Source organism: Salmo trutta, unplaced genomic scaffold (assembly GCF_901001165.1).
Source record: "Salmo trutta unplaced genomic scaffold, fSalTru1.1, whole genome shotgun sequence".
Classification (NCBI taxonomy): domain Eukaryota; kingdom Metazoa; phylum Chordata; class Actinopteri; order Salmoniformes; family Salmonidae; genus Salmo; species Salmo trutta.
Genome location: NW_021822587.1, coordinates 7,501 through 22,124, shown reverse-complemented (window position 1 = coordinate 22,124; position 14,624 = coordinate 7,501). Strand labels below are relative to the sequence as shown.

At 44.9% G+C, this 14,624-nt stretch overlaps 1 protein-coding gene across 1 annotated transcript in view; it reads right to left on the bottom strand.

The window, feature by feature from the left end:
- Positions 1–176: 176 nt before the first annotated feature.
- Positions 177–14,624, bottom strand: part of LOC115182841 (slit homolog 2 protein) — a gene marked incomplete at its 3' end in the record, with an annotated part of 21,942 nt that continues 7,494 nt past the window's right edge. The window contains exons 6-8 of the mRNA XM_029744252.1: positions 7,266–7,390; positions 6,200–6,297; positions 177–316 (exon numbers count right to left, since the gene is read on the bottom strand). Of these exons, the coding sequence (XP_029600112.1) occupies positions 177–316; positions 6,200–6,297; positions 7,266–7,390 (363 nt within the window). The remainder of the gene's footprint in view (positions 317–6,199; positions 6,298–7,265; positions 7,391–14,624) is intronic.

The following is a 14,624-nucleotide window of genomic DNA, read 5'->3' as shown; positions in this document are numbered from 1 at the left end:
AGAGACACGAGGGAGGAGAGAGAGAGAGAGAGAGAGAGAGAGAGAGAGAGAGAGAGGAGAGGACATGAGCGGCACATTTAATTAGTTAGCGAATCTACAGATATCAGCTACAGAAGCAGAGAGACAGAACAAACGAACACAATAGAAAAGAGTGTGTGTGTGTGTGTGTGTGTTACCTGTGTACTCCAGACCACAGGTGCAGGTGTAGTTGTTGATTCCGTCGACGCAGGTCGAGTTGTTCTCACAGTCGTTGTCTTCACAGTCGTCCACGTTGATCTCACACACATCTCCCTCGAAACCGTCCGCGCACACACACCTGGACACACACACACACACACACACACACACACACACACACACACACACACACACACACACACACACACACACACACACCTCCACATTAATACTCTAGACAGGGGGGGGTATCTAACCAGTAGTTACTGTCCTCTATAGACCTCCACATTAATACTCTAGACAGGGGGGGTATCTAACCAGTAGTTACTGTCCTCTATAGACCTCCACATTAATACTCTAGACAGGGGGGGTATCTAACCAGTAGTTACTGTCCTCTATAGACCTCTACATTAATACTCTAGACAGGGGGGGTATCTAACCAGTAGTTACTGTCCTCTATAGACCTCCACATTAATACTCTAGACAGGGGGGGGTATCTAACCAGTAGTTACTGTCCTCTATAGACCTCCACATTAATACTCTAGACAGGGGGGGTATCTAACCAGTAGTTACTGTCCTCTATAGACCTCCACATTAATACTCTAGACAGGGGGGGGGTATCTAACCAGTAGTTACTGTCCTCTATAGACCTCCACATTAATACTCTAGACAGGGGGGGGGGGGTATCTAACCAGTAGTTACTGTCCTCTATAGACCTCCACATTAATACTCTAGACAGGGGGGGGGTATCTAACCAGTAGTTACTGTCCTCTATAGACCTCCACATTAATACTCTAGACAGGGGGGGTATCTAACCAGTAGTTAATGTCCTCTATAGACCTCCACATTAATACTCTAGACAGGGGGGGGGGTATCTAACCAGTAGTTACTGTCCTCTATAGAACTCCACATAAATACTCTAGACAGGGGGGGGTATCTAACCAGTAGTTACTGTCCTCTATAGACCTCCACATTAATACTCTAGACAGGGGGGGGTATCTAACCAGTAGTTACTGTCCTCTATAGACCTCCACATTAATACTCTAGACGGGGGGGGGTATCTAACCAGTAGTTACTGTCCTCTATAGACCTCCACATTAATACTCTAGACAGGGGGGGGTATCTAACCAGTAGTTACTGTCCTCTATAGACCTCCACATTAATACTCTAGACAGGGGGGTATCTAACCAGTAGTTACTGTCCTCTATAGACCTCCACATTAATACTCTAGACAGGGGGGGTATCTAACCAGTAGTTACTGTCCTCTATAGACCTCCACATTAATACTCTAGACAGGGGGGGTATCTAACCAGTAGTTACTGTCCTCTATAGACCTCCACATTAATACTCTAGACAGGGGGGGTATCTAACCAGTAGTTACTGTCCTCTATAGACCTCCACATTAATACTCTAGACAGGGGGGGGTATCTAACCAGTAGTTACTGTCCTCTATAGACCTCCACATTAATACTCTAGACGGGGGGGGTATCTAACCAGTAGTTACTGTCCTCTATAGACCTCCACATTAATACTCTAGACAGGGGGGGGGTATCTAACCAGTAGTTACTGTCCTCTATAGACCTCCACATTAATACTCTAGACAGGGGGGGTATCTAACCAGTAGTTACTGTCCTCTATAGACCTCCACATTAATACTCTAGACAGGGGGGTATCTAACCAGTAGTTACTGTCCTCTATAGACCTCCACATTAATACTCTAGACAGGGGGGGGTATCTAACCAGTAGTTACTGTCCTCTATAGACCTCCACATTAATACTCTAGACAGGGGGGGTATCTAACCAGTAGTTACTGTCCTCTATAGACCTCCACATTAATACTCTAGACAGGGGGGGGTATCTAACCAGTAGTTACTGTCCTCTATAGACCTCCACATTAATATTCTAGACAGGGGGGGTATCTAACCAGTAGTTACTGTCCTCTATAGACCTCCACATTAATACTCTAGACAGGGGGGGTATCTAACCAGTAGTTACTGTCCTCTATAGACCTCCACATTAATACTCTAGACAGGGGGGGGTATCTAACCAGTAGTTACTGTCCTCTATAGACCTCCACATTAATACTCTAGACAGGGGGGTATCTAACCAGTAGTTACTGTCCTCTATAGACCTCCACATTAATACTCTAGAAAGGGGGGGTATCTAACCAGTAGTTACTGTCCTCTATAGACCTCCACATTAATACTCTAGACAGGGGGGGTATCTAACCAGTAGTTACTGTCCTCTATAGACCTCCACATTAATAATCTAGACAGGGGGTGTATCTAACCAGTAGTTACTGTACTCTATAGACCTGCACATTAATACTCTAGACAGGGGGGGTATCTAACCAGTAGTTACTGTCCTCTATAGACCTCCACATTAATACTCTAGACAGGGGGGGTATCTAACCAGTAGTTACTCTCCTCTATAGACCTCCACATTAATACTCTAGACAGGGGGGGGTATCTAACCAGTAGTTACTGTCCTCTATAGACCTCCACATTAATACTCTAGAGAAGGGGGGTATCTAACCAGTAGTTACTGTCCTCTATAGACCTCCACATTAATACTCTAGACAGGGGGGGTAACTAACCAGTAGTTAATGTCCTCTATAGACCTCTACATTAATACTCTAGACAGGGGGGGTATCTAACCAGTAGTTAATGTCCTCTATAGACCTCTACATTAATACTCTAGACAGGGGGGGTATCTAACCAGTAGTTACTGTCCTCTATAGACCTCTACATTAATACTCTAGACAGGGGGGGTATCTAACCAGTAGTTACTGTCCTCTATAGACCTCCACATTAATACTCTAGACAGGGGGGGGGGGGTATCTAACCAGTAGTTACTGTCCTCTATAGACCTCCACATGAATACTCTAGACAGGGGGGGTATCTAACCAGTAGTTACTGTCCTCTATAGACCTCCACATTAATACTCTAGACAGGGGGGGTATCTAACCAGTAGTTACTGTCCTCTATAGACCTCCACATTAATACTCTAGACAGGGGGGGGGGGTATCTAACCAGTAGTTACTGTCCTCTATAGACCTCCACATTAATACTCTAGACAGGGGGGGTATCTAACCAGTAGTTACTGTCCTCTATAGACCTCCACATTAATACTCTAGACAGGGGGGGTATCTAACCAGTAGTTACTGTCCTCTATAGACCTCCACATTAATACTCTAGACAGGGGGGGGGTATCTAACCAGTAGTTACTGTCCTCTATAGACCTCCACATTAATACTCTAGACAGGGGGGGTATCTAACCAGTAGTTACTGTCCTCTATAGACCTCCACATTAATACTCTAGACAGGGGGGGTATCTAACCAGTAGTTACTGTCCTCTATAGACCTCCACATTAATACTCTAGACAGGGGGGGTATCTAACCAGTAGTTACTGTCCTCTATAGACCTCCACATTAATACTCTAGACAGGGGGGGGGGTATCTAACCAGTAGTTACTGTCCTCTATAGACCTCCACATTAATACTCTAGACGGGGGGGGGGTATCTAACCAGTAGTTACTGTCCTCTATAGACCTCCACATTAATACTCTAGACAGGGGGGGGGGTATCTAACCAGTAGTTACTGTCCTCTATAGACCTCCACATTAATACTCTAGACAGGGGGGGGGTATCTAACCAGTAGTTACTGTCCTCTATAGACCTCCACATTAATACTCTAGACAGGGGGGTATCTAACCAGTAGTTACTGTCCTCTATAGACCTCCACATTAATACTCTAGACAGGGGGGGGGTATCTAACCAGTAGTTCCTGTCCTCTATAGACCTCCACATTAATACTCTAGACAGGGGGGGGGTATCTAACCAGTAGTTCCTGTCCTCTATAGACCTCCACATTAATACTCTAGACAGGGGGGGGGTATCTAACCAGTAGTTACTGTCCTCTATAGACCTCCACATTAATACTCTAGACAGGGGGGTATCTAACCAGTAGTTACTGTCCTCTATAGACCTCCACATTAATACTCTAGACAGGGGGGGGGTATCTAACCAGTAGTTCCTGTCCTCTATAGACCTCCACATTAATACTCTAGACAGGGGGGGGGTATCTAACCAGTAGTTACTGTCCTCTATAGACCTCCACATTAATACTCTAGACAGGGGGGGGTATCTAACCAGTAGTTACTGTCCTCTATAGACCTCCACATTAATACTCTAGACAGGGGGGTATCTAACCAGTAGTTACTGTCCTCTATAGACCTCCACATTAATACTCTAGACAGGGGGGGGGGTATCTAACCAGTAGTTCCTGTCCTCTATAGACCTCCACATTAATACTCTAGACAGGGGGGGGGTATCTAACCAGTAGTTCCTGTCCTCTATAGACCTCCACATTAATACTCTAGACAGGGGGGGGGGGTATCTAACCAGTAGTTACTGTCCTCTATAGACCTCCACATTAATACTCTAGACAGGGGGGTATCTAACCAGTAGTTACTGTCCTCTATAGACCTCCACATTAATACTCTAGACAGGGGGGGGGGTATCTAACCAGTAGTTCCTGTCCTCTATAGACCTCCACATTAATACTCTAGACAGGGGGGGGGGGTATCTAACCAGTAGTTACTGTCCTCTATAGACCTCCACATTAATATTCTAGACAGGGGGGGTATCTAACCAGTAGTTACTGTCCTCTATAGACCTCCACATTAATACTCTAGACAGGGGGGGTATCTAACCAGTAGTTACTGTCCTCTATAGACCTCCACATTAATACTCTAGACAGGGGGGGGGTATCTAACCAGTAGTTACTGTCCTCTATAGACCTCCACATTAATACTCTAGACAGGGGGGTATCTAACCAGTAGTTACTGTCCTCTATAGACCTCCACATTAATACTCTAGACAGGGGGGGGTATCTAACCAGTAGTTACTGTCCTCTATAGACCTCCACATTAATACTCTAGACAGGGGGGGTATCTAACCAGTAGTTACTGTCCTCTATAGACCTCCACATTAATACTCTAGACAGGGGGGGTATCTAACCAGTAGTTACTGTCCTCTATAGACCTCCACATTAATACTCTAGACGGGGGGGGTGGGGTATCTAACCAGTAGTTACTGTCCTCTATAGACCTCCACATTAATACTCTAGACAGGGGGGGTATCTAACCAGTAGTTACTGTCCTCTATAGACCTCCACATTAATACTCTAGACAGGGGGGGTATCTAACCAGTAGTTACTGTCCTCTATAGACCTCCACATTAATACTCTAGACAGGGGGGGTATCTAACCAGTAGTTACTGTCCTCTATAGACCTCCACATTAATACTCTAGGCAGGGGGGGGGGGTATCTAACCAGTAGTTACTGTCCTCTATAGACCTCCACATTAATACTCTAGACAGGGGGGGTATCTAACCAGTAGTTCCTGCCCTCTATAGACCTCCACATTAATACTCTAGACAGGGGGGGTATCTAACCAGTAGTTACTGTCCTCTATAGACCTCCACATTAATACTCTAGACAGGGGGGGTATCTAACCAGTAGTTACTGTCCTCTATAGACCTCCACATTAATACTCTAGACAGGGGGGGTATCTAACCAGTAGTTACTGCCCTCTATAGACCTCCACATTAATACTCTAGACAGGGGGGGGTATCTAACCAGTAGTTACTGTCCTCTATAGACCTCCACATTAATACTCTAGACAGGGGGGGGGGGTATCTAACCAGTAGTTACTGTCCTCTATAGACCTCCACATTAATACTCTAGACAGGGGGGGGGTATCTAACCAGTAGTTACTGTCCTCTATAGACCTCCACATTAATACTCTCGACAGGGGGGGGGGGGTGTATCTAACCAGTAGTTACTGTCCTCTATAGACCTCCACATTAATACTCTAGACAGGGGGGGTATCTAACCAGTAGTTACTGTCCTCTATAGACCTCCACATTAATACTCTAGACAGGGGGGGTATCTAACCAGTAGTTACTGTCCTCTATAGACCTCCAAATTAATACTCTAGACAGGGGGGGGGTATCTAACCAGTAGTTCCTGCGTTCTCCGTCTTTCAGGTGGCAGGTGCCGCCATTTTGACACGGGTTACTGATACAGGCGTGGAGAGGTTCCTCGCAGTCCTGACCCTACACACACACACACACACACGTACACACACACACACACACACACACACACACACACAAGGAGAGAGAGAGAGAGAGGTTACATTCCTCTGTATTTGACCCTGTGATGTCGGACACCAAGTCTCTTCTCCAATCACACAGAGACAAGAACGAAGTCCCACTGCCTACCATGAATCTGTAAGGGCAGCTTTAGTCTGTCAGGGTCGAGGGATGAAGGTTAGGGGTTAAAGGTCAGGGTCAGTGCCTTGAATCCGTAGGGGCAGCTACAGCGGTAGAAGGTGACAGGGTCAGAGGTTAAAGGTCAGGGTCAGTACCTTGAATCCGTAGGGGCAGCTACAGCGGTAGAAGGTGACAGGGTCAGAGGTTAAAGGTCAGGGTCAGTACCTTGAATCCGTAGGGGCAGCTACAGCGGTAGAAGGGGACAGGGTCAGAGGTTAAAGGTCAGGGTCAGTACCTTGAATCCGTAGGGGCAGCTACAGCGGTAGAAGGTGACAGGGTCAGAGGTTAAAGGTCAGGGTCAGTACCTTGAATCCGTATGGGCAGCTACAGCCGTAAAAGGTGACAGGGTCAGAGGTTAAAGGTCAGGGTCAGTACCTTGAATCCGTAGGGGCAGCTACAGCGGTAGAAGGTGACAGGGTCAGAGGTTAAAGGTTAGGGGTCAGTACCTTGAATCCGTAGGGGCAGCTACAGCGGTAGAAGGTGACAGGGTCAGAGGTTAAAGGTTAGAGGTCAGTACCTTGAATTCGTAGGGGCAGCTACAGCGGTAGAAGGTGACAGGGTCAGAGGTTAGGGGTTAAAGGTTAGGGGTCAGTACCTTGAATCCATAGGGGCAGCTACAGCGGTAGAAGGTGACGGGGTCAGAGGTTAAAGGTCAGGGTCAGTACCTTGAATCCATAGGGGCAGCTACAGCGGTAGAAGGTGACAGGGTCAGAGGTTAAAGGTCAGAGGTTAAAGGTCAGGGTCAGTACCTTGAATCCGTAGGGGCAGCTACAGCGGTAGAAGGTGACAGGGTGGTTGGAGCAGGTCCCGTCGTTGTGACAGGGGTCGGAGAGGCAAGGGTCGCACTTCGCCTGGATACTCACATCTAGAGGACCTGCATTTAGACACAGAACAGAAAAATAGATTTCAAACTAAAAGCGTCATTGATACAACATACTGTACACAGCCACACACTCACACACATATATACTGTACATACCTACATACATACAGTACAACCACATATATACTGTACATACCTACATACATACATACATACATACATACATACATACATACATACATACATACATACATACATACCTACATACATACAGTAAAACACACATATATACTGTACATACCTACATACAGTACAACACACATATATACTGTACATACCTACATACAGTACAACACAGATATATACTGTACATACCTACATACATACAGTACAACACACATATATACTGTACATACCTACATACATACAGTACAACACACATATATACTGTACATACCTACATACATACAGTACAACACACATATATATACTGTACATACCTACATACATACATACATACATACATACATACATACATACATACATACATGTATACACACAGATATACTGTACATACCTACATACATACATACAGTACAACACACATATATACAGTACATACCTACATACATGCAGTAAACACACATATATACTGTACATACCTACATACATACAGTACAACACACATATATACTGTACATACCTACATACATACAGTAAACACACATATATACTGTACATACCTACATACATACAGTACAACACACATATATACTGTACATACCTACATACATACAGTACAACACACATATATACTGTACATACCTACATACATACAGTAAACACACATATATACTGTACATACCTACATACATACATACATACATACATACATGTATACACACAGATATACTGTACATACCTACATACATACAGTACAACACACATATATACTGTACATACCTACATACATACAGTACAACACACATATATACTGTACATACCTACATACATACAGTACAACACACATATATACTGTACATACCTACGTACATACAGTACAACACACAGATATACTGTACATACCTACATACATACATACATACTGTACATATATATACACTACCAGAGCCCTATTCCCTATATAGTACACTACTATAGACCAGAGCCCTATTCCCTATATAGTGGTACTACTATAGACCAGAGCCCTATTCCCTATATAGTGGTACTACTATAGACCAGAGCCCTATTCCCTATATAGTGGTACTACTATAGACCAGAGCCCTATTCCCTATATAGTGGTACTACTATAGACCAGAGCCCTATTCCCTATATAGTGCACTACTATAGACCAGGGCCCTATTCCCTATATAGTGCACTACTATAGACCAGAGCCCTATTCCCTATATAGTGGTACTACTATAGACCAGAGCCCTATTCCCTATAGTGGTACTACTATAGACCAGAGCCCTATTCCCTATATAGTGCACTACTATAGACCAGGGCCCTATTCCCTATATAGTGGTACTACTATAGACCAGAGCCCTATTCCCTATATAGTGGTACTACTATAGACCAGAGCCCTATTCCCTATATAGTGGTACTACTATAGACCAGAGCCCTATTCCCTATATAGTGCACTACTATAGACCAGAGCCCTATTCCCTATATAGTGCACTACTATAGACCAGTGCCCTATTCCCTATATAGTGCACTACTATAGACCAGAGCCCTATTCCCTATATAGTACACTACTATAGACCAGAGCCCTATTCCCTATATAGTGCACTACTATAGACCAGGGCCCTATTCCCTATATAGTGCACTACTATAGACCAGAGCCCTATTCCCTATATAGTGGTACTACTATAGACCAGAGCCCCAGAGACTCTCTCCATGCAGACACATTTATAGATTTTGTTGTGGTATTTTTGGTGGCCTTTTGTTTATTTTGGCACCTTTCAACACCCCACATTATCACATTTACGCATGCAAACACTCACTTGCAAACACTCACTCCGGTCACAACTTGCAGACTTGTTTACGCTGTTGTGCGTTTTTGTTGCCGTTTTTACTTTGCTACCTGACGGTCTTTACTTTTTCATTACCGTATATTTTTACTTTTTCCCTCACTCAACTTTTTTCTCATTCAACTCTCCTACCCCGGAGGTTTTATCTGGACATGGTTCGTCAGGACTTCAAACAGCCGAAGCTAAGTAACATTAACATGATGCCTTCTAATTGCAGTCGCTGTACTCATAATATACAGGAGAACGATCGCCTTACGGCAAGGATAGCTGTGCTGCAAGCCCAGCTTCAGACGCAATCGTTAGGCAAGGGTCATTTCAGTGTAGGAAAGGATGAAACAGCGTCTGTGCCACCAGCAAGTACAGATAGTAACGTTAGTATAAACCCCCTCGCACGGTCCCCGCAGCCGGACATCTTTCTCATGGCTTCTGGAGGGAAACACTGTAGGAATGCTCAACCGGTGTCGCTTATTCAGCCGACAGAAACTTTCAACCGGTTCTCCCCGTTAAGCGAGTCGGAGTCGGAGGCCGAGACTTCTCTGGTCTCTGCTCCTCCCGTTGTGGGGTCTGAGACGCCGACGGCTCCCACCATTAGCTCTGACAAATTGAAAACCCTAGTCATTGGCGACTCCATTACCCGCAGTATTAGACTTAAAACTAATCATCCAGCGATCATACACTGTTTACCAGGGGGCAGGGCTACCGACGTTAAGGCTAATCTAAAGACGGTGCTGGCTAAAGCTAAAACTGGCGAGTGTAGAGAGTATAGAGATATTGTTATCCACGTCGGCACCAACGATGTTAGGATGAAACAGTCAGAGGTCACCAAGCGCAATATAGCTTCAGCGTGTAAATCAGCTAGAAAGATGTGTCGGCATCGAGTAATTGTCTCTGGCCCCCTCCCAGTTAGGGGGAGTGATGAGCTCTACAGCAGAGTCTCACAACTCAATCGCTGGATGAAAACTGTTTTCTGCCCCTCCCAAAAGATAGAATTTGTAGATAACTGGCCCTCTTTCTGGGATTCACCCACAAACAGGACCAAGCCTGGCCTGCTGAGGAGTGACGGACTCCATCCTAGCTGGAGGGGTGCTCTCATCTTATCTACGAACATAGACAGGGCTCTAACTCCTCTAGCTCCACAATGAAATAGGGTGCAGGCCAGGCAACAGGCTGTTAGCCAGCCTGCCAGCTTAGTGGAGTCTGCCACTAGCACAGTTAGCGTAGTCAGCTCAGCTTTCCCCATTGAGACCGTGTCTGTGCCTCGATCTTGGTTGGGCAAAATTAAAAATGGCGGTGTTCGCTTCAGTAATCTTACTAGTATAAAGACCTCCTCCATTCCTGCCATTATTGAAAGAGATTGTGATACTTCACATCTCAAAATTGGGTTACTTAATGTTAGATCCCTCACTTCCAAGGCAGTTATAGTCAATGAACTAATCACTGATCATAATCTTGATGTGATTGGCCTGACTGAAACATGGCTTAAGCCTGATGAATTTACTGTGTTAAATGAGGCCTCACCCCCTGGTTACACTAGTGACCAAACCCCCCGTGCATCCGGCAAAGGCGGAGGTGTTGCTAACATTTACGATAGCAAATTTCAATTTACAAAAAAAAAAACAATGACGTTTTCGTCTTTTGAGCTTCTAGTCATGAAATCTATGCAGCCTACTCAATCACTTTTTATAGCTACTGTTTACAGGCCTCCTGGGCCATATGCAGTGTTCCTTACTGAGTTCCCTGAATTCCTATCGGATCTTGTAGTCATAGCAGATAATATTCTAATTTTTGGTGACTTTAACATTCACATGGAAAAGTCCACAGACCCACTCCAAAAGGCTTTCGGAGCCATCATCGACTCAGTGGGTTTTGTCCAACATGTCTCTGGACCTACTCACTGCCACAGTCATACTCTGGACCTAGTTTTGTCCCATGGAATAAATGTTGTGGATCTTAATGTTTTTCCTCATAATCCTGGATTATCGGACCACCATTTTATTGCGTTTACAATTGCAACAAATAATCTGCTCAGACCCCAACCAAGGAAGATTAAAAGTCGTGCTATAAATTCTCAGACAACCCAAAGATTCCTTGATGCCCTTCCAGACTCCCTCTGCCTACCCAAGGACGTCAGAGGACAAGAATCAGTTAACCACCTAACCGAGGAACTCAATTCAACCTTGCGCAATACCCTAGATGCAGTTGCACCCCTAAAAATTAAAAACATCTGTCATAAGAAACTAGCTCCCTGGTATACAGAAAATACACGAGCTCTGAAGCAAGCTTCCAGAAAATTGGAACGGAAATGGCGCCACACTAAACTGGAAGTCTTCCGACTAGCTTGGAAAGACAGTACCGTGCAGTATCGAAGAGCCCTCACTGCTGCACGATCATCCTATTTTTCCAACTTAATTGAGGAAAATAAGAACAATCCGAAATTTCTTTTTGACACTGTCGCAAAGCTAACTAAAAAGCAGCATTCGCAAATGGAGGATGGCTTTCACTTCAGCAGTAATAAATATATGAACTTTTTTGAGGAAAAGATCATGATCATTAGAAAGCAAATTACGGACTCCTCTTTAAATCTGGGTATTCCTCCAGGGCTTCATTGTCCAGAGTCTGCACAACTCTGCCAGGACCCTGGCTCAAGGGAGATACTAAAGTGTTTTAGTACTATATCTCTTGACACAATGATGAAAATAATCACGGCCTCCAAACCCTCAAGCTGCATACTGGACCCTATTCCAACTAAACTACTGAAAGAGCTGCTTCCTGTGCTTGGCCCTCCTATGTTGAACATAATAAACGGCTCTCTATCCACCGGATGTGTACCAAGCTCACTAAAAATGGCAGTAATAAAGCCTCTCTTGAAAAAAGCCGAATCTTGACCCAGAAATTATAAAAAACTATCGGCCTATATCGAATCTTCCATTCCTCTCAAAAATTTTAGAAAAAGTTGTTGCGCAGCAACTCACTGCCTTCCTGAAGACAAACAATGTATACGAAACGCTTCAGTCTGGTTTTAGACCCCATCATAGCACTGAGACTGCACTTGTGAAGGTGGTAAATGACCTTTTAATGACGTCAGACCGAGGCTCTGCATCTGTCCTCGTGCTCCTAGATCTTAGTGCCGCTTTTGATACCATCGATCACCACATTCTTTTGGAGAGATTGGAAACCCAAATTGGTCTACATGGACAAGTTCTGGCCTGGTTTAGATCTTATCTGTCGGAAAGATATCAGTTTGTCTCTGTGAATGGTTCGTCCTCTGACAAATCAATTGTAAATTTCGGTGTTCCTCAAGGTTCCGTTCTAGGACCACTATTGTTTTCACTATATATTTTACCTCTTGGGGATGTCATTCGAAAACATAATGTTAAATTTCACTGCTATGCGGACGACACACAGCTGTACATTTCAATGAAACATGGTGAAGCCCCAAAATTGCCCTCGCTAGAAGCCTGTGTTTCAGACATAAGGAAGTGGATGGCTGCAAATTTTCTACTTTTAAACTCGGACAAAACAGAGATGCTTGTCCTAGGTCCCAAGAAACAAAGAGATCTTCTGTTGAATCTGACAATTAATCTGGATGGTTGTACAGTCGTCTCAAATAAAACTGTGAAGGACCTCGGCGTTACTCTGGACCCTGATCTCTCTTTTGAAGAACATATCAAGACTGCTTCAAGGACAGCTTTTTTCCATCTACGTAACATTGCAAAAATCAGAAACTTTCTGTCCAAAAATGACGCAGAAAAATTAATCCATGCTTTTGTTACTTCTAGGCTCGACTACTGCAATGCTCTACTTTCCGGCTACCCGGATAAAGCACTAAACAAACTTCAGTTAGTGCTAAATACGGCTGCTAGAATCCTGACTAGAACCAAAAAATTTGATCATATTACTCCAGTGCTAGCTTCCCTACACTGGCTTCCTGTTAAGGCAAGGGCTGATTTCAAGGTTTTACTGCTAACCTACAAAGCATTACATGGGCTTGCTCCTACCTATCTTTCCGATTTGGTCCTGCCGTACATACCTACACGTACGCTACGGTCACAAGACGCAGGCCTCCTAATTGTCCCTAGAATTTCTAAGCAAACGGCTGGAGGTAGGGCTTTCTCCTATAGAGCTCCATTTTTATGGAATGGTCTGCCTACCCATGTGAGAGACGCAGACTCAGTCTCAACCTTTAAGTCTTTACTGAAGACTTATCTCTTCAGTAGGTCCTATGATTAAGTATAGTCTGGCCCAGGAGTGAAGGTGAACGGAAAGGCTGGAGCAACGAACCGCCCTTGCTGTCTCTGCCTTGTCGGTTCCCCTCTTCCCACTGGGATTCTCTGCCTCTAACCCTTTTACAGGGGCTGAGTCACTGACTTACTGGTGTTGTTCCATGCCGTCCATGGGAGGGGTGCGTCACTTGAGTAGGTTGAGCCACTGACGTGGTCTTCCTGTCTGGGTTGGCGCCCCCCCCTTGGGTTGTGCCGTGGCAGACATCTTTGTGGGCTATACTCGGCCTTGTCTTCGGACGGTAAGTTGGTGGTTGTAGATATCCCTCTAGTGGTGTGGGGGCTGTGCTTTGGCAAAGTGGGTGGGGTTATATCCTGCCTGTTTGGCCCTGTCCGGGGGTATCATCGGATGGGGCCACAGTGTCTTCTGATCCCTCCTGTCTCAGCCTCCAGTATTTATGCTGCAGTAGTTTATGTGTCGGGGGGCTAGGGTCAGTCTGTTACATCTGGAGTATTCTCTTGTCTTATCCAGTGTCCTGTGTGAATGTAAATATGCTCTCTCTAATTCTCTCTTTCTTTCTCTCTTTCTCTCGGAGGACCTGAGCCCTAGGACTACCTGGCATGATGACTCCTTGCTGTCCCCAGTCCACCTGGCCATGCTGCTGCTCCAGTTTCAACTGTTCTGCCTGCGGCTACGGAACCCTGACCTGTTCACCGGACGTGCTTGTTGCACCCTCGACAATTACTATGATTATTATTATTTGACCATGCTGGTCATTTACGAACATTTTAACATCTTGACCATGTTCTGTTATAATATCCACCCGGCACAGCCAGAAGAGGACTGGCCACCCCTCATAGCCTGGTTCCTCTCTAGGTTTCTTCCTAGGTTTTTGGCCTTTCTCAGGAGTTTTTCCTAGGGAGTTTTTCCCAGCCACCGTGCTTCTTTCACATGCATTGCTTGCTGTTTGGGGTTTTAGGCTGGGTTTCTGTACAGCACTTTGAGATTTCAGCTGATGTACGAAGGGCTATATA